The sequence below is a fragment of the Primulina huaijiensis genome, chromosome 9 (genome assembly GCF_012295235.1).
Source record: "Primulina huaijiensis isolate GDHJ02 chromosome 9, ASM1229523v2, whole genome shotgun sequence".
NCBI lineage: Eukaryota > Viridiplantae > Streptophyta > Magnoliopsida > Lamiales > Gesneriaceae > Primulina > Primulina huaijiensis.
The window spans coordinates 18,449,487-18,467,455 of record NC_133314.1 but is presented as its reverse complement, the minus strand read 5'-3'; the positions used below and the strand labels follow the sequence as shown (position 1 = coordinate 18,467,455).

General features: G+C 35.3%; 1 protein-coding gene across 1 annotated transcript; it reads right to left on the bottom strand.

Moving 5' to 3' along the window:
* Positions 1-1,116: 1,116 nt before the first annotated feature.
* LOC140984272 (mitochondrial Rho GTPase 1-like) lies at positions 1,117-16,916 on the bottom strand. The gene is made up of 15 exons (XM_073451552.1): positions 16,740-16,916; positions 16,355-16,647; positions 15,904-16,036; positions 15,639-15,788; positions 15,264-15,440; positions 14,872-15,123; positions 13,678-13,746; positions 8,298-8,353; positions 7,202-7,283; positions 6,350-6,561; positions 6,165-6,234; positions 5,438-5,550; positions 2,992-3,142; positions 2,230-2,416; positions 1,117-1,394 (listed from the first exon to the last, which is right to left on the bottom strand). Exons 2-15 carry the CDS (start codon positions 16,570-16,572, stop codon positions 1,321-1,323), a joined length of 1,944 nt encoding a protein of 647 aa, XP_073307653.1. The 5' UTR covers positions 16,573-16,647; positions 16,740-16,916; the 3' UTR covers positions 1,117-1,320.
* Between the last annotated feature and the right edge of the window lie 1,053 nt (positions 16,917-17,969).

The window sequence follows — 17,969 nt, the reverse complement described above, 5'->3', positions numbered from 1 at the left end:
GTATAGAATGATCAGAAAGATTAGGGATAGTGACAATGTGAAGAGAGAAAAATTAAAGAACTTTATTCGTGTCATTTTTTGTAGTGTATATGATACGTACAAGGCTTTAAACTTGTGGGTGAATCTTGTGTGAAAAGGTTTGAAGTATATATTTATGCATGAGATTAATTTGTTCGTGTGTACTATGTTTGTTTGCAAAGCCATGTGAAGTGTATGCCAAATATTTTATCCAATTCCCAAAATGGAAATCAGAATTGTCTTCCTATGTCAACAAATATTCACAATTAATGAAGGATAAAATCAATTAATATAGAAGAATTTTAACCAAGACAATGTATCTTTTCGGGATCTTCTTAATTATAAGTTATTAGGATACTAACAAATATATTATATTCATGCACATAATGTCGATTTAGAATTCATAAAGCGGATAAGCATGTTAATACCATATTCAAACAGATTTGTTCATTCTATCATATCCTAATGTCGCATTTTATGAGTATGTCTCTTGTGAGACAGTCTCACGAATCTTTATCTATGAGACGGATCAATTATACCGATATTCACAATAAAAAATAATACTATTAACATAAAAAATAATACTTTTTCATAGATGACCCAAAAAAGATATATATCTCACAAAATACGACCTGTAAGACCGTCACACACAAGTTTTTACCTTACTTTTAAATATAATACAATACTTGGACTCGAGAGTCGAGCGAAAATACATGTTTAGATTAAGGGCCACCACCCTATTCAAACAATAATTTCGAGTTTGAAACCCATTAATTGTTTTGAAAACAAAAGGAAAGTTTTTACTTAGGAAATGATTTTTCTTTCTCGAATCTTCATAAGATCAAAATGGGACACAAATCAATGAATATTCTTTCATTTATGCATGACTTATTCCCCCTCTTGAAATGTTGAAGATTGTGTTTCTTGAAACAGGCTAGAGTAGATGAATGAAAACTATTAGATAATAGCTATTTTCTTGCAATAGAACAGCTCATATCTACACTACAGGGTAGAGGCAATTAAAAATTTTCCTTTCTGAGGAGAAAAAAAGTTGGCTCAATACCACTGGAAAAAGATAAAAATATGAAATTCGCAGACAAGCTCGAGAAAAAGTTGATAAAACCAAACTGAAAGTGTGCATGATTTAGTTTGATAATAATTTTGATATGACAAGACCAAATAAGCACGAATTAAACTGGAGTGGTTCAAAAAGAACCACACCCCCTACTCTAAAATAAAAAATAAAAACCAACCTACCTACAAAAAACATAGTCAATCGATCATAACCAGATATTTTCTTTCCTAACTAGATGAATTCCTTCTTGCAGCATAAACACGATAGGCAGCCAACCCGACTACAGCCACAGCAGCTCCGACTGTAAGATTGATAAACTCAGTAACAGTATGATGAATAAAATGTGCAAGTGCACTTCAGAATTTTAAACGCCGTGAAGAAGAAATTGAACAACAAATGAATATTACAATCATAAAGGCCATATCACAATCCAGAAAACAAGTAAATCGTTTATTCGAAACTCCCTTAATGCATCCCACAACTTATGACATGTCCCAGCCCCTCTCAAACTAGGATCAAACAACTGATGAAAATTCGTAAACCCATCAGTCGGGCGACACAGAATGGTTGTCAGTCATTAAAACTATGTTCGCATTCTCTGTCATTCTCCTTCAATTGGATCATTCAGTTAAAAATCATTTTCAAAATATGCAAAGTGTGAAAATAAAGCGCAACATTGCAACACATGAAAACATTTTGTAAGAAAGTTTATGATTGTCTGAAATGTAACAGAATGAAGGTTCCCATAAATTGTGAAAAGCACAAAAGAAACATAGGCGGCATCCGGTTGGGCTCCCGATCTGACTCAACACCAAATTTTAACAAACAAACTCAAAATGATTTTGAAATACTGTATGGAAATCAATATTGGAAGTTGATGTGATCTGCAAAGAGAGATATAATGTAATGATTACATGGAAAAAGTAAAATAGTATAATAACTACTATAACTGCTCCAAATAAGACATAGTTGTTCAAGTTTTATATTTTTTATAGTTGTATTGAAATATAAATGAACCTGTAGAGAAAATATTTGAGAAAAGAAACATGGAGGGAGATGTTTGAAATTTGTAGCCAACAATGGTTGGCTCTGGAGTTCAACCAAAAAAAGAGCCATAATTCTCTAGACCAAGATACCTGAGACAAACACAAGGGACCGGTTAATCATCTTGTGATACTGCTTACGGCTTTTCCCTGCTACCGTCTCAGGAATGCTCAAATGAGGGTGTTCTGCTGCCCTCACAATCCTCTGAAATATGTTACTCAAATCTCCCAGCTTTGTGCTCAGGGGTATAGGTGCCTCTACTCCCATATCTTGGCTTACCTTTGAAGAGAAAAAGAAAGAAAAGAAAAATTATCAGCTTCAGAAGGAAGAAACCATATTCAGAGCAAAATAACAATTTAAATGTGCACTAGTCCAGATGCGCAGCTCTTCTTCCCACATCAGAAAAAACAATCAAGAAAATAGCTCCCATATGGTGGACACTAATAGAGGCAAGCAAGTGAGATTACACGTATTCCACCGTCCATACTAGCACTTAGGCTGTTAATCCGTCCATATAGCTAAATCCATGACTTCTAAAGAAACTCAGTTTTTACAACTTGAGCCATACTAGAGGAATCAATGATAACATTTGCTAGAACCAATAGCTCAGGGAAAAACACTTTCTTGATTTGTTGCCAACAAACACCACGGATAGAGAAAAGAAGAGAACTTTGGGTCAACACTGAACATATTTTACAAAATACTGGTTATAGATTCCATGGTTTACTACACAAATGAAGCCATTCAAATTTCATATATTATGCAGAGTACAAGCTCTACAAATAGACAACGCCCAATAGAAACAAAGAGGGTTGAATTTGAACTCAATTTATGCTCATTCTACACAATATTACCCTTGTAGAATCTTGAATCTCTGTCAAATAGGGGTCAAGGTCATCCTTAGCAGCCACAATTAGGCAAGGCACCTCATACCCAGTAGCTTCCCCTTGACCAGCGACCTCCACAAGCATCTCAGTGGCTTTCTCCCAGGAAGGTTCACTAGAACTACAGAGGAAAGATCACATATTAACATTGAACTATTGAAGAAAATAGCTGTTTGAAAAAGGGAAAAAAGGAGCAGCAATGTTAAGATAAAAGAAAAAACAGTAAACTTGTGTGCTAATAAATGGGCGACTCTGGTTGATTGTCAATATTAGGGTACAAAGCAAATCAAGAAACTGGAGGCTTTTCCAACTTGTTCGAATAAAGCACAAGTGCAAATCAATTATGGAGTTCAAATCAATTCAACTTTCCATGTTCAACTTGAGGGGCATTGTACAGATCAAAAAATATATTTTGAATTACATCATATCATTCACATTATATAATTGTGATTTAGTTATAGTAGGAAATTTCATTCTACCCCTTGGGTAATAGCCCAGAGTGCATCCAAAGGTGGACGTGTATCTGGTTATAGTATTTATATTGATATAATTGTAATTTAGTTGTAGTCTTCACTATTCATATCAATAGTCGCAGTATTCATATCAATATATTTTAACATACGTATAAAGGTGATGGTTATAACATAAACCAAGAGAGATTGATAGATTTTAAACCTGCGTGCATTTATTGTATAATGAACATAGATCTCTGTGGTTGAATCACGTAAAACCTATAATGCTTTCTTCGCTATAGTATTATTATTAAATATTCAACATGGCATCATAAAAGAAATCCCCATCTCGGGTTTTTTTCATGTGTTGTCAGAAAAATCTATCCATGTAGGAAAAAATAAGGACAATACAGCAATACGAACAAAATAACTGTCAGGACCAATTACTGAATAGCATATAAGAACCATGGTTCTGACTGCCTGATTGTCATGGTTACAAGTTGAACAACCCATAATTTTACTGTCTACAGGTTCGATTAATCCTTTTGAATGCAAAAGTAAGAAGACCATGTTGCTACTCGGTGAAAGGTCTCAACCTGCCTGCACAGTGTCTCTCTAGCTATGAACACAACATTGCGCAATTTTTTTGAAGACACTTCTGTTCAAGTTGAATGCTTAAAACATGATTCTATGTTCAACTAGAGAGGGAGCGTTGGAAATAAAAAAGAATCATGAAATAAATTTGTAGTTTAGTTATAGTAAATATTTCCTACCACGTTTATTTTAATCAATTTTCAACTATGCGTAGAAGGCATGATTTTTAATCCAAATCAAGAGAGGTTAATAAAGTTCTGGTCCTCTAATGGCACGGGTGTAGGTTTCATGGCAAAGCCACGTAAAACCTTTGTTGTATCGTGTTCTTGATTCATTATATTTGTGTTCTTCCAAATTCAAAATTTATATTTTACTATCTATTCCTCTGAGTAAAATCTTTTGTTGGTTCCGATAACTAAAGATTTATATTTTGCTGCTTGTTTTTTTGTTTTCCATTTTTCCATGTTGAAATCTATGAGCTAGTGTTTTGATTCCTCTTTTTGACAGTACCGAGAAAGTGACAAATGGAATTTAACATGCCAGTAGAAAGAAAGCCAAGCACAAACTTAATATGATTTAGTCCAGCACAAGCTCAAATTAAGCTTAAATTTTCAACAACATTTAATTCAAACTCAAGTTAGAACTCTATAATACAACTAATAATCAACCGACTTGGCTAGTCTAGTAACCCTAATCAATAAAAAAATGTATGAAGTTAAGGAAGAAATTCTGGGATGAGCTAACTGATATGAAATTACAACATACAAAAGACCACCCAAAGAAGTAAAATGATGTATTTTTAACTCATCAATATCTTCAGGGTGCACCATTATTACTTTTTCGCCCTATCAGATGTCCAAAATCACATTCATTTCAGACTACTAGCACACAACCAGAACTCTATATACAACATGCAATTGTCAGCAAGAATATAAAAGAAGCCAGGAAATGGAAGATACAATTTTTTAACATTTAAATTTATATTCTTGCTCGCCTGTGTATTTTGACCTTAAATTTTTGGGATGCTTTACATAACATTTCTGAAACCGAGTTCAAACTACAAAAAGCTGAGGAACGAACAATGTACAAAACCATTCACGACAAGGGTTTGTGTCATAACCCATAGGTAAAAACTATAATTCATGCTATTGTATACGAGATACTGCTCCAGTAGTCAGTAGATTTAGTGTACATTGCTAACAGCGAAAGTACTCTAACAGAAAACATGAGTGGCCATGGGAAACAAAATGGAATATGATTTCTGATGTTAAAAAGGAAAAAAGGTGTCCAAATTTCCACGACACAAAGGCAGTTTTCTGGGACATTTCATCAAGATATTTCTGGTACCAGTGAAAGAAGAAATCCGCTACCTGTCATGTACAAATACTGCAACATCACAAGCTGCCAGGGAATCCTTTGCAGTTAGTAAAATTTTCACTCCTTCCTCTGGAATCTCTCGTAATACAAGGATTTTTTTGAGTCCCTGCCAACATAAAAATCGTAGCTTCTTCAAAAATCCAAGTATCTCCAGCACACGAAATTAGACTAACACATCCCACACTTATCAATCAAAAAGGAGCACAGAATGCATTCTCATGCCATATTCGGACTTCAGGAGACAAAAACAAAACCTTCTTAAGGAGGCCCCAGTCAATGGACCATAAAATAAATTCTTAAAAGTGTCAAATATTTCCACCAAGAGGTACAAGGCTCAAACGAAAACACTCAAAATAAATTTGGGATCATTTTCTTCTGTTATATTCGGATAAAAGAGAAAAATTTATGATGTAGCACCCAAGAAATCAGTATGACACTAGCATCATCAACTCACAAGCGCTTTTCTCCGATGTAATGTTCTGATTTCAATAAGCAGCTATTAATATCCTTACTTTTCAGTTAGAGTAAAATTCACATTTTTCCTCATGCAACTATTGTTTATCCACCTGCCAAGGTTTTCAAATCTCACTGTGAAAATCTATATAAAATTTTGATTGTACAATATAATATGTTTCAAAGCTTGCGCAGGTCGAAACTATCAAGTTACCTTGTTTTATATTTCAATGAATCATTTCTAAGAAATGACAAGATGTGACATACCGATGGTAGATCAACCACATTAACAGCATATCTGTCACTGGTGGTGGAAACATACTCTTCAGGGAAAGGCCTACAAAGAAAACAAATTCATAGCGACTAGCGGAATAATCGCATCTTGTCGACTAAAAATGCAACAAAATTAATCCTCATATAAAAGTTGTATATTCGGTGAAGACAAAACTTACTTTCCAATAAAAGAACTCAACAAAGCAGATTTCCCTGCTTCCTTTGGCCCAAAAACATAACACAAATGAACATTTCTTTCTGCTTGCTGCTTCTTACGATCTAATCGTCTTCTCCGAGTTACTCGCATGGCAGATGAAGGATCACCACCATATCCAATATATATAAGTGTCTCGATGCAATGAATTGGGTCCAGAAGCATCATAAGTGCCCACTGCAAACTTGTACGTCATTGTCAGCAAGCTTTAGCATTATTTTTACTAGTGAAAGTACATGATAGAAATTATTAAACAGACATACTAAGTAATTTAACAAATAAACATCAATAGCCATTATCACATAGAATACACTAGGTTAATTTTGCGAATAATAACAGAAAGAAGATATCAAGCAAGCATGAAGAAGAAGCTCAAACATGTGTTGATCATAATGCACTTTGTGTCACACCATAATAGCTGAAAAATAACAGACCACAATTGGAGCAGCTTATAAGGGTGAGGTGAAAGTTGAATATTGTAGTCAGAAATCAGAACCTGAGCCTAGAGTTGACAACACATACTTAAGACCAGGGGCAGATGAAACATAGTTTGTAAAAGCTAGGGAAAAGATAATTCAAACCTCTAATTCTTTTTCTTAACAGAAGCTGTCATAAATTTTCTAGAGTTTGGAGGTGGCAGGGATAGGATGTATTCAGTAAAATGCATGAACACAAAAGATATCACGTATTTTCCTCTTTCAACTAGGCTTATGAAATAAAGAATGCTTATGAAGGCCAGGCAGCTAAAAATAGCGAAATTGAAATGAAAAACATGGGCAATCAAAAACTTCAAGTGCAATGATTGAATTTCACACACCGTTGCCAAAAATCCATCCAGATATAACCATCCCAAAGCAGTCTTCTCTGAAGCATCCTCATATGGAGCTTTGTTCCAAGGACTAATTTCCAAAGAAGAAAAGGAAATGTTAGGGCAAGCGAAAAAGATAGGTTGTGTAACCCAACAAAATAGATGCATACAAACTTTCCAGTGGTCAAAATTCAAGATTGATCTAGCAAAAAAAAAATAAAATTGTGTAACCCAGCAAAACAGATGCATAAAAACTTTCCATTGGTCAAAATTCAAGATTGGTCAAAGGTTATGTGCAGAAGTCATTACAAGCCTACCGTTGCACCTAATCCACTGAACAATGCATTTTTTTAAGGGAAAAGTTAAGGTTGATGTAGGAAAATCCTCAGAAGGAAAAAGGCTTGGAAAGTAAACCCAAACTGCTTCGCAGAACATGACTCGATGACTTATCCATTAAAAGAAACAAAAAGTCATTAACAGTCAAGCCTGCAGTTATACGAGAGAATTTCTAACAGGGAAACAAAGAAATAGTTGTTTGTAGTTGTCCTTGGAGTGTCTAAATACATTAAAGAAACAAATATCAAACGGAGATGTAAAATGGTCACTCTAAATCATCTTAAGCCAACAACAAATTCTTAAAACCAATTTAAAATTAGTGTGTCACAGTTCTTTCCATGTCACCTAATCCTCGAATGAGTATTTTCCCCCCACTATCTTGGAGAATGGATGCTGTAAGCTATTCTGTTTGAGTTAATTATCTAAAAAACAAAGCTACATATGAATAACTGGCTCGTGCAATAAAAGTAGAAGAGCATCTATATTCGAGAATTTTAATGGGCTCTTGGGTAGTCTTTAGCAGATGTATCTCAAAAATCCAAACCAATCTATGAGTCTGAACCCACTTGTTGATAATTAACTCGACCTTGAGTAAAACGACATAGATGTAAATGTATCAAAAATTTCCCTTCTCATTTTAGCAGTTCATCACAGATATCAAAACTGTTCGATAGATTCATTTAAATATGATCTCCAAAACATCTGTAGTAAAAAGGGACCAATTTGTGGAAGTAACAAAATGTGAAGATGCCAAACAAAAATCCATTACTTTTCAGGCGCAGTAGAAAACAAATCTTCAAGCTCGGCAGATCGAAGAGCTCCATCCTTTAGAACATAGAAACAAAAAATCATGTTAACGTACAGCATGAAATAAGAATTTAATAACAAGCAATTGAATCACATTGATGATTGTAAGCAAATAGTGCAGATTGGAGCACCTTAAAAATAATGAATACCTAAGCATACCATGGAAATGACGACTAAATTACGTCTGGTTGAGAAACAATTGTGAGGCAAGTAAGGTGGCTGGAGTTGGAAAAGAAGCCGAAAGTGGAAAAGGACACAAGAGGTTCAATGGGACTTTACGAAGGGAAATGTATAGATTACATAGTGGTATAAACTACGAGAGAGGCTCAACTTCAAAGGGTGCCAATGTCTTCCCATGAAAATTTGCTCATGGAATATAAGAGGCGGAGGGGGAGTGAGAAGGAGACAATTGGTTAGGAAAATCATTCGCAACGAAAAACCAGATATTGTGGCTATTTTGGAGACAAAAATCGAAAAGGTGGACAGAAAGTTTGTTGCTAGCGTTTGGAAATCAAGATTTGTCGATTGGGTTTGCCTGCCATCAATTGGAAGATCTGGGGGAATTCTTGTGACGTGGGATCCAAGAGTGGTATTAGTCAACAATAATTTGATTGGGGAGTTTTCGGTATCAATTGAAATCAGTCGGAATGATGGCATAACTTGGTGGTTCACAGCTGTTTACGGACCTGTTAAGCCGAGGGTGAGAGAATTTTTCTGGGATGAATTGGCCGGACTGAAATCGATTTGTGGGGATAATTGGTGTCTAGGAGGTGACTTTAATGTTGTAAGGAATTCAGGTGAAAAACTGAATAGCCATTCGATAACCACAAGCATGTCTTGCTTTGATGCTTTGATAGAAGAGTTGCAGCTCATAGATCCACCACTGTTGAATGCCAAGTTCACATGGTCAAATTTTAGATCGATACCGATTTGTTGTCGCTTGGACATATTCCTTTTCTCGGGGGGTTGGACGAATTTATTCCCCAATTATTGACAAACAGTGTTACCAAGAATCACATCGGACCATTGCCCTATTCTGATTGATACTGCTAAGTTGAGTTGGGGTCCAACTCCTTTCAGATTTGAGAATGCTTGGTTATCACATAGAAAATTCAAAGATCTAGTCAGGACATGGTGGACCAAGGGAGGATTTGAAGGGTGGGAAGGATACAAATTTAGGCAAAAACTGAAAGAGATCAAAACAGAAGCTTGCAAATGGAATAGAGAAGTGTTTGGGGATGTGGGTATCAGACTCAAAGAGTCAAGCAATAAGATTAAGCAGTTGGATGGGATTGAGGCAGAAGGAAGATGGTCGGAAGCTCTAAACATTGAAAGAAGGGAAGCAAGGAGTGAGTTGGAAAATGTGTCGTTTACAAATTTCCAAATTCAAAGCCAAAAAGCAAAAATTAGATGGCTCAAAGAAGGGGATCATAACTCAAAATTTTTTCACTCGTTACTGAGCAACAGAAGGAACAGAGCATTGATAGACAAAGTGGAATTGGACAATGGTACAGTGATAACCGAGGAAAAACAAATTAAACATGAGATCCTAAAATTTTACGGCCAACTATTTAGGAAACCTGCCGGGGAAGGGGAGACTTTTGACGACGTAGAGAGGGGTCTTAATGGGCTCGACTGGAGCCCTTTACAGAGAGGAGATGCTGATGAGCTGGAAAGAAATTTCGAAGAGGACGAGATTAAAAAGGCAGTGTTTGATTGTGACGGTTCAAAAGCTCCGGGACCGGATGGATTCACAATGGCTTTCTTTCAAAAAAACTGGGATACAGTGAGGATGGATTTATTAAAGGTCTTTGCTGAATTTTTTGAAGATGGAATTGTCAATGGAATTACAAATGAGACATATATATGTCTTATCACAAAGAAAAAAGATGCGCTGACATATTAAAGACTTCAGGCCAATCAGTTTGATCACGAGTCTCTACAAAATCACGGCTAAGGTCTTGACAAGTAGATTGAAGAGAGTTGTGAGTAACACCGTTGCGAAGAATCAGTGTGCTTTTATCAAAGGAAGACAAAAACTTGATTGTTGACTTATTGCGAATGAAGTTGTGGAAGAATATCGACGAAAGAAATTAAAAGGATGGGTGCTCAAAATTGATTTGGAAAAGGCGTATGACAACGTAGACTGGCGATTTTTAGACTTCGTGTTGGAAAAAAAGGGATTCGGTGAGAGATGGAGAAGGTGGATCAAGGAATGTGTTTCTAATGTGTCTTTCTCAATCTTTATTAATGGAAAGCCGCAAGGAAAGTTAAAAGGGGAGAGAGGTCTCAGACAGGGGGATCCATTATCACCGTTCTTATTCAACTTAGTAGTCGATGGGTTGGGGAGAATGGTAGACAAGGCATGGGCAGATCATGAGATCATGGGACTCGAAGTAGGGAAAGAAAAAATTGAAATAACGCATTTACAGTTTGCGGATGATATTCTGTTTTTCGCGAGATCAGAAAACGACGTGTTGGCAATACTAAACATTATAAAATTGTTTGGCAACAACTCTGGGTTGAAAATAAATTTGGGCAAAAGTGTTGTGCTTGGATTGAATTGTTCGGAAAAGGATGTAGATGATTTGGCAGCAAGTGTTGGGTGCAAAAAAGATAGTTGGCCTATTAAATATCTTGGGCTACCACTGGGAGGTAATCCAACTAAGAAGGATTTCTGGGAACCCGTGCTCTCGAAAATGTCAAAGAAATTAGCAAGCTGGAAAAAATCGTTTTTATCGAGAGGAGGTCGTCTCACTTTGATAAAGGCCGTGCTTTGTGCGATGTCATCCTATTTCATGTCCCTTTTCAAAGTGCCAATAGAGGTTGCCGGTAAAATGGAAAAAATGATGAGAGATTTTTTGTGGGATGGTAGTGACGGGGAAAACCATTGCCATGTCGTCGGATGGAAAAAAGTTTGTAAACCAAAGGAAAAAGGAGGTTTGGGATTGGGGAATGTTTGTCTCAGGAACAAGGTTCTTCTTGGCAAATGGTGGTGGAGAGGTTCAGTGGAAAGGGGATCGTTGTGGAAAAAAATAATTCATAGTTTATATGGGATACAGGAAAACAAGTGGGATTTGGGGTTGGCGGAGAAGGCAACTTTTAGAAGTCCTTGGAAGTGTATTTCTCGATCTTACCAGGCTTTTCATGAACTTATCAGGGGGGTGCCAAAACAGGGGAATATCATTCGTTTTTGGGAGGATGTCTGGGTGGGAGATAACTCGTTTAAAATAAGATTTCCAACTTTGTTTCGTATTTGTATTTCTAACAATAAACCGATTAGTCATTTCATTGAAGTTGTCAATAGTGCGGGTAATGTTTCTACCATTTGGGACGTTAGATTTAGAAGAGATCTCAGCGAGGATGAGGTTCTTGAGTTCAACAACTTGTTTCGAGTCTTAGAGAGTGTCAGATTAGAGATGGGTACTGAGGATGTTAGAGTTTGGAGGGGGGACCCTTCAGGTTTGTTCTCTGTTAGATCTTTTTATTGCTCTTTTTCCCTATTTCCATCTTTCCATTATTCGATTTCTTTAATACCATTTGGAAAGTACATGTCCCACAGAAGATTAAGATCTTCTCGTGAATCGTGGCCTTGGGGAAGTTGTTGGTGTTGCTTGTGTCGAGAGCACGAGGAGAATCAAGATCATATACTTCTACACTGCTCTTTCACCACAAGGATTTGGATTAGAGTTTGCAACGAGCTGGGAATACATTGGGTTATGCCGAGGCACGCTAAAGATCTCTTTCATCTCAATTCAGTGTGCATTTTCAACAAGAAATACAGTGAATTCTGGTACATGATCATTCACGGCATATTTTGGTCCATTTGGTTAGAGAGAAACCGTAGAATTTTTGAAGACAAATCGGATTCTGTTGATCAAGTATGGGAAAATATCAAATTTAGGGTTGCATCTTGGACAACTACCTTGCAAAAGTTCAACCATTTATGCGTTTCAGATTTAGTGAGGGACTTTAAATTTATTTGGTCATGAAAACTTTGTCTCCTTGTAATTCTGGTGTATTTTAAGGCTGTTGTTTGCTGTAATGCTGTCGTGGAATGCTCATCCACGTACAAATTGTATTGTCCAAGTATTATAATAAAATTAGTTTTCTATAAAAAAAAAACAATAACACGACACTGTCACAACTTTCTAAGATCAGCAAAACAAAGTTTGATGTTGGGGCCGAAATGCTCCTCAACATATCAAAAAGGGTGTCTTTATGTGTGTTTTAAAGTCATGGCTAAAAAAAACTCCCTTAGTCGCACCATCTGATAATCCCACTTCCACCAATTCACATGATAAACTTGTTGCCAGTTGCCACCACCTGTGAACTCCGTTATTTGTTATTTTTCTCCAAAATATGGTGTGGCTCAAAATCATCATCCCTATCCTGGTGACTCATCCTACACTCCCTGTACAGTGGATTAAAAAGAAACTAAAAAGACAAATAAATTTAACTAATCCCAAAAACCCTTTTGTTAGCTCCTACAGCGATGCCAACCACGCTCTAGTTTACTTCTCCTATTACGACCAAACCATCTCAGCTAAATATATCTCCTTCTCCAGCTGCTTGCTGTGGGCGACTAGATGGCATGTTTGAATCTTCTATGGCTGCAGATGATCATCATCCATCTTATTTGAATCTTCCATGGCTGCAGAAGATCATCATCCATCTTATTTGAATCTTGTACGAAGAGTATCACTCCCGAAAACCAAAATTTATATTCGAACCCATTTTATGTGACATAAAAAATAATGAACCAAATGTCAATTTTATATTTGGATTTGTACCACTCCAAAGACATCGCAATATCAACTGAAACATAATCATCTAACGCTTCAGAGTTAAAATTCTGGAATGAAAATATGATCAAAAAGTTGATGTAGCGGAACTTCATCTGTTGAGTTTGAAAAAATTCTTTAGTTTTGAATTTAAGTGCAATCGACACAGATAAGCTAATTGATGACGGATAATAGCTTTTTCCAATGATAAATCATCAATCCAGTCCCATTTTCCACATATAAATAATAAATAACATTTTGATATCTCAGTTCCAGACCTTTAAAAAGCACACTCAAATTGACTAGTGTTATATGAAACATTAACAAGGAACTGTTCCAAAGGAGACCAAACTGATCACATAAAGGACAATATCAAGCAATTAAAATAACTCAATACTAAAAAAATATATAAAATCAATAGTAATCAGAATATTATAGTTATATATAACTTAATTATGAGGGAAGAGACTTCACTTACACAATCAACACCGTATGTGAAGAAAAATCAGAAGATTACAGTTATATATAACCTAATCAGTACGAAGAGACTTCACTTACACAATCAACATCGTATGTGAAGAAAATTTTTTTGAGAAACTCCACAGCTTCGTTAGTCAGCTCCACACTCTACAAAGATGGGAATCAAGCATTAGAAAATAAAACAAAAAAAATACACTGCACAATAAAAATTATCTCAGAGGAACCATACAGGAGAGGCAATTCACAAAACCATGAACTCACAAGAAAAAGGAAATCAGAACGAGTCATCAGAACACATCAGAAAGTTGAACTTCAATTGGTGTTGGACTTGTGAAGGTTTATGAATCGATAAAAGTCACAGATCAATTGATAGGAACTTTAATAATATGATGATTTGTTTGCTGATTCCTAAATCCTAAGCAAACTTAGCTACAATGTTTATCATTCCTCGGGTGTGACAAACAATAGGAGAAGAAAATGTGTGGTCATAAGAATGCAACATATAGTTTCAATGCAGCCGATCGAAAGTCAATGCAACTAAAATTGCTGGAATTGGGAAAGCAAAACAACCTTAAGATTGTTTCCTCTTTGAAATCATGCATAAACAAGCATAAAGCAGAGATTGTATCCAAAAATGAAGTCTATCCCAATATAATTTAATTGATGTAAAAGTAGAAATACTAAAAACTAGGAAACTGATTAATTGGAAAAGAGGCTACTTTGGACTATAAAAAAGTAAAAATTCATCTCTTTAAATGAATATTGAATAACCTTCAATCGCAAACCCACCAAAGAGACTTCCGTTACTTATTACTATAAAAAAGACATACTTCATTACAAATGAAGCCTCGCAATAAATTTTCAAATTTCAAAAATCCCATCAACTCAGGAAGGACCTTTCAAGAATAATAAAAACTTTATATTTCATCTCAAAAGTTGGCCTTTGAAATTTCAACAGGAAATGCCATCGTAACCACATATTAGTAGATACTTCTGGGCTATAGTGTTCTGGGTGACAGTTCTCCAATCATAGGTTCAAGTTTGCTTATGAATGCCATACAGAAAAGAAAAAACAATGAACCATCTCACCAGGAATGACGACTCCACGTTCTATTGACACTGGATTCCACCAATCAATTTTTAAATAAAAAAGATGTTAAAATCACTTTCAATTTCCAAATGCGAACCCTTTTAAACAAAGGCATCACCAGGTTCTTTCATATTTTCACATGTGACCCATTGAAATTCATGCTAATATCTTACAATTAATACCTGGTCAGGATATCTCTTTATTGGAGGTGGCAACTGATCATCCCGGAGCTTAATTTCGTTGTTATATCCAAATTTTCTAAGGACGGTCCAGGTTGTCTCTAATCTTCCCTTCTCAATAAAAAGTGCATGGAGAAACAGGAAGCCAGTCAATGTAAGACCACGTTCATCGACACCTTCCGGCAATTTATCTCGTACAACTCTCTTAACTCCAACTATTTCAGACGGCTGCAGTGGAGCATTGAAACACTTCACCTGCACATTTACTACTTACATAATTTAACTTTCCATATGAAAAATATGAAACTTATACATGAAGCCATAAAGCTAGTTATCCTTAATCAGAAACAACAGTGAGACATATATAGAATTTCATGGTATCCAAAGAAATTGACCTGAAAATCATTTAACTCTGAATCACTGAGGGCCCCATCCCTGTCATTGTCACAAAGAATAAAAATCCTTTTCAAAGCCCTCACACATCTCGGCTTCAAAACTTGTTGTTCCTGATCAAACAGAGGGGCAGTCGGGTGCAGTACTGCTTTTTGTGCATAGTAGAACACCTCAGGAATCTGCAAGAAGAAAACAACCACCATGAGAGAGAGAGAGAGAGAGAGAGAGAGAGAGAGATAAACCTATCACTAAACTCCAAACAACTAGCAGGCATGATAGTCAATTATTTGGTTGAAAAATACAAGAGCATATCAAAATAAATAAAATAAAATATACTAAAAAGTAGGAAAAAGGAGACATTGGCATTATATCTTAACCTGAATATGGTTTACTGCTGAACATTCAATACAAGTTTCAATCTCCCGGAACTGTTGCATAATTGGTGACATAACCTGCTCCAGACTAACAGGCTGTTGATCACCTCTTTTATCTAGCATGCAACCCACAACAATAACCGGCACTTTAACCTGTAAAAAATCTATTTTTATGTGCTATTTAAACCGAGGAAAGATGCTGCTTGAAATGTTAAAAACTCGTCGACTCCTGCTTAATTAATAAATTATATGAGCATGAGAAAGTAACCTCTAATCGTCGAAGTTCAGGAAGCCAAAATGAACTCAATCGATCCAGTGTTTCTGGTCTATCACAGGCGTAAGTGAGAACAACAGCATCAGCTTGTGTTAGTTGTTCAACAAGCTTGCCTCTATGCTCGGGACTGCATTCCCAATGGTATGATAAAGAAATTCAATTTTTTTATCAGATGGGAAGAAGAGAAACAAACACACAACAACAACAAAAGGGCTAAAGATACATTAAACACAAATTTGCGCAAACTTAAGGCACAGGATAACCGAAAACAAGAACACAGTTCAAATATGACTACAAAAAGAGGCATAACTTTACATTTTAAAGATCACAACCACCTTAAAAGCAAACCTTATGCGTATAAAAAAAATAAGTCAAAAGAACATATGAATCATATATCCAATAATAAATGCACTTTTCTTAAAAATCAAGTAACATATTTAAAGACCTTGATGAAGTGTCAAAAATGGTGACTGGGACACGGTCCGGGTACAAGTCCTCTGGCAGCCTGGTTGGTGGTAGCACTGGAGGAATACTTGTGGGAAAGTTCTCAGCCGCAGCTGTGACTATCAAACTCGATTTTCCTGTCTTGGCATCTCCAGCAACAACTATTCTCACCCCTGCAGCATTACCTGCCGCACCAGAAGCTGAAGAACCTCCCGCCATTCACCAACTCCACCCGATCAAATGATAAAATATCAAAGAAAAAAGGACTGATTGATTGGACAGCTTCCGCCAATCCTGGGAACAGATATATATAAAATAAACCAGAAATGAGATCCATGCCCACCACTGCTAGTGCTGAACAAGCATAAAGAGCAGAAGTCTGTTACCTTGCAGAAGGGGCAAGAAGAGGCAGAAAAACAATATCTTGAGAGAGAATCAGAATTCCAAATTGCTTGTTCGATCAATTTTAGGGTTTAAGCAGCGGAGATGATAATAAAAAAATTAAAAAAAAATTAGGAAAAAAAAATGGATGCACGGATCCGACGGTGGGGATGGGATAGTCGAGACAAACGTAAATGAGATTGAAGAGAGGCAAGCTTAACTCCATCCCCGAAACACTCGATTTTACAAATTTTGAAGAAGTGGGTTTTTTTTAAAAAATTAAAAAATTATAGCTTTCCTTCATTTATTCTAGATATCATTTTGGAAATATTATATGAATTTTTTCTAAATATTTTGGATAATTTTACGCACAGATAAAGTTTTTATTATTTGACATATATTTTTTTACGATAAATATCGATTGATTATGGAATTGATTAAATTTTATATTCAAGGTCAGTTTGGATACACAAGTTGAAACATAAAAAAATAATTAAATAAGTCTGATTTTCAAAGTGTTTTTTTTTTTTTTTAAAGAATAAGTTTTGACGTTTAGATAAATGATGAAAAATATTTTTGTTTTTATTCTTAAATTAAAATAGAAAAAGAAGCTCAAAGAATAAAAATTATTGTTTCCAAAAAACACTTTTTGCTTATGAATCGTAACTCAAATTACATCAAAGTTTCAAATTTAAGACGAAATATTAAGTTCGACCAAATAATATTGTTTTAGAAAATCATTTTTTATATAAACAGATATTTTAGTTGTTGGTTTCTCTAACTAAATGACTCTTCGTATGTTTAAAAAAAACTAAAATGGGCTTCTCTTTCTTTCATTATTTATATTTATAAGCCTTTATTAAGGAAAAAAAAAGAAAAAGGTAAGTTCTCGCTTTTATTATTCGATAATTTTCGAGTAGTCGTTGATATGGGTGGGAAAAAATACTGAATTTTCGATATACCGAAGTTATCGTACCGAAATATATCGATTTGTTGAAATTTTCGGTACGGTATGGTACCGATACCGAAATATTCGGTATAATGACAATATGAAATTTGAAATTTTTGGTATATACCGAAATAATATATATAAATTAAAATATATATAATATTTTTAAATAATAAAGTTAAATTTTTAAAAAATATAAGGTATTTCTTTGTATAAAATGATATATGTCGATACCGTATCAAAATAAATAATTTAATTTCTGTTTGGACTCATCATGTTGGAATAG

Bases quoted from the DNA above. Each gene is read 5' to 3' on its own strand.
- LOC140984272 (XM_073451552.1), bottom strand. From the start codon at position 16,572: ATGGCGGGAGGTTCTTCAGCTTCTGGTGCGGCAGGTAATGCTGCAGGG. The intron at 6,562-7,201 runs GTGTGTGAAATT...ACAAGTTTGCAG, and splicing joins TGGATGGATTTTTGGCAACG to TGGGCACTTATGATGCTTCT. The intron at 2,417-2,991 runs GTAATATTGTGT...TTCTCTTCAAAG, and splicing joins AGATTCAAGATTCTACAAGG to GTAAGCCAAGATATGGGAGT.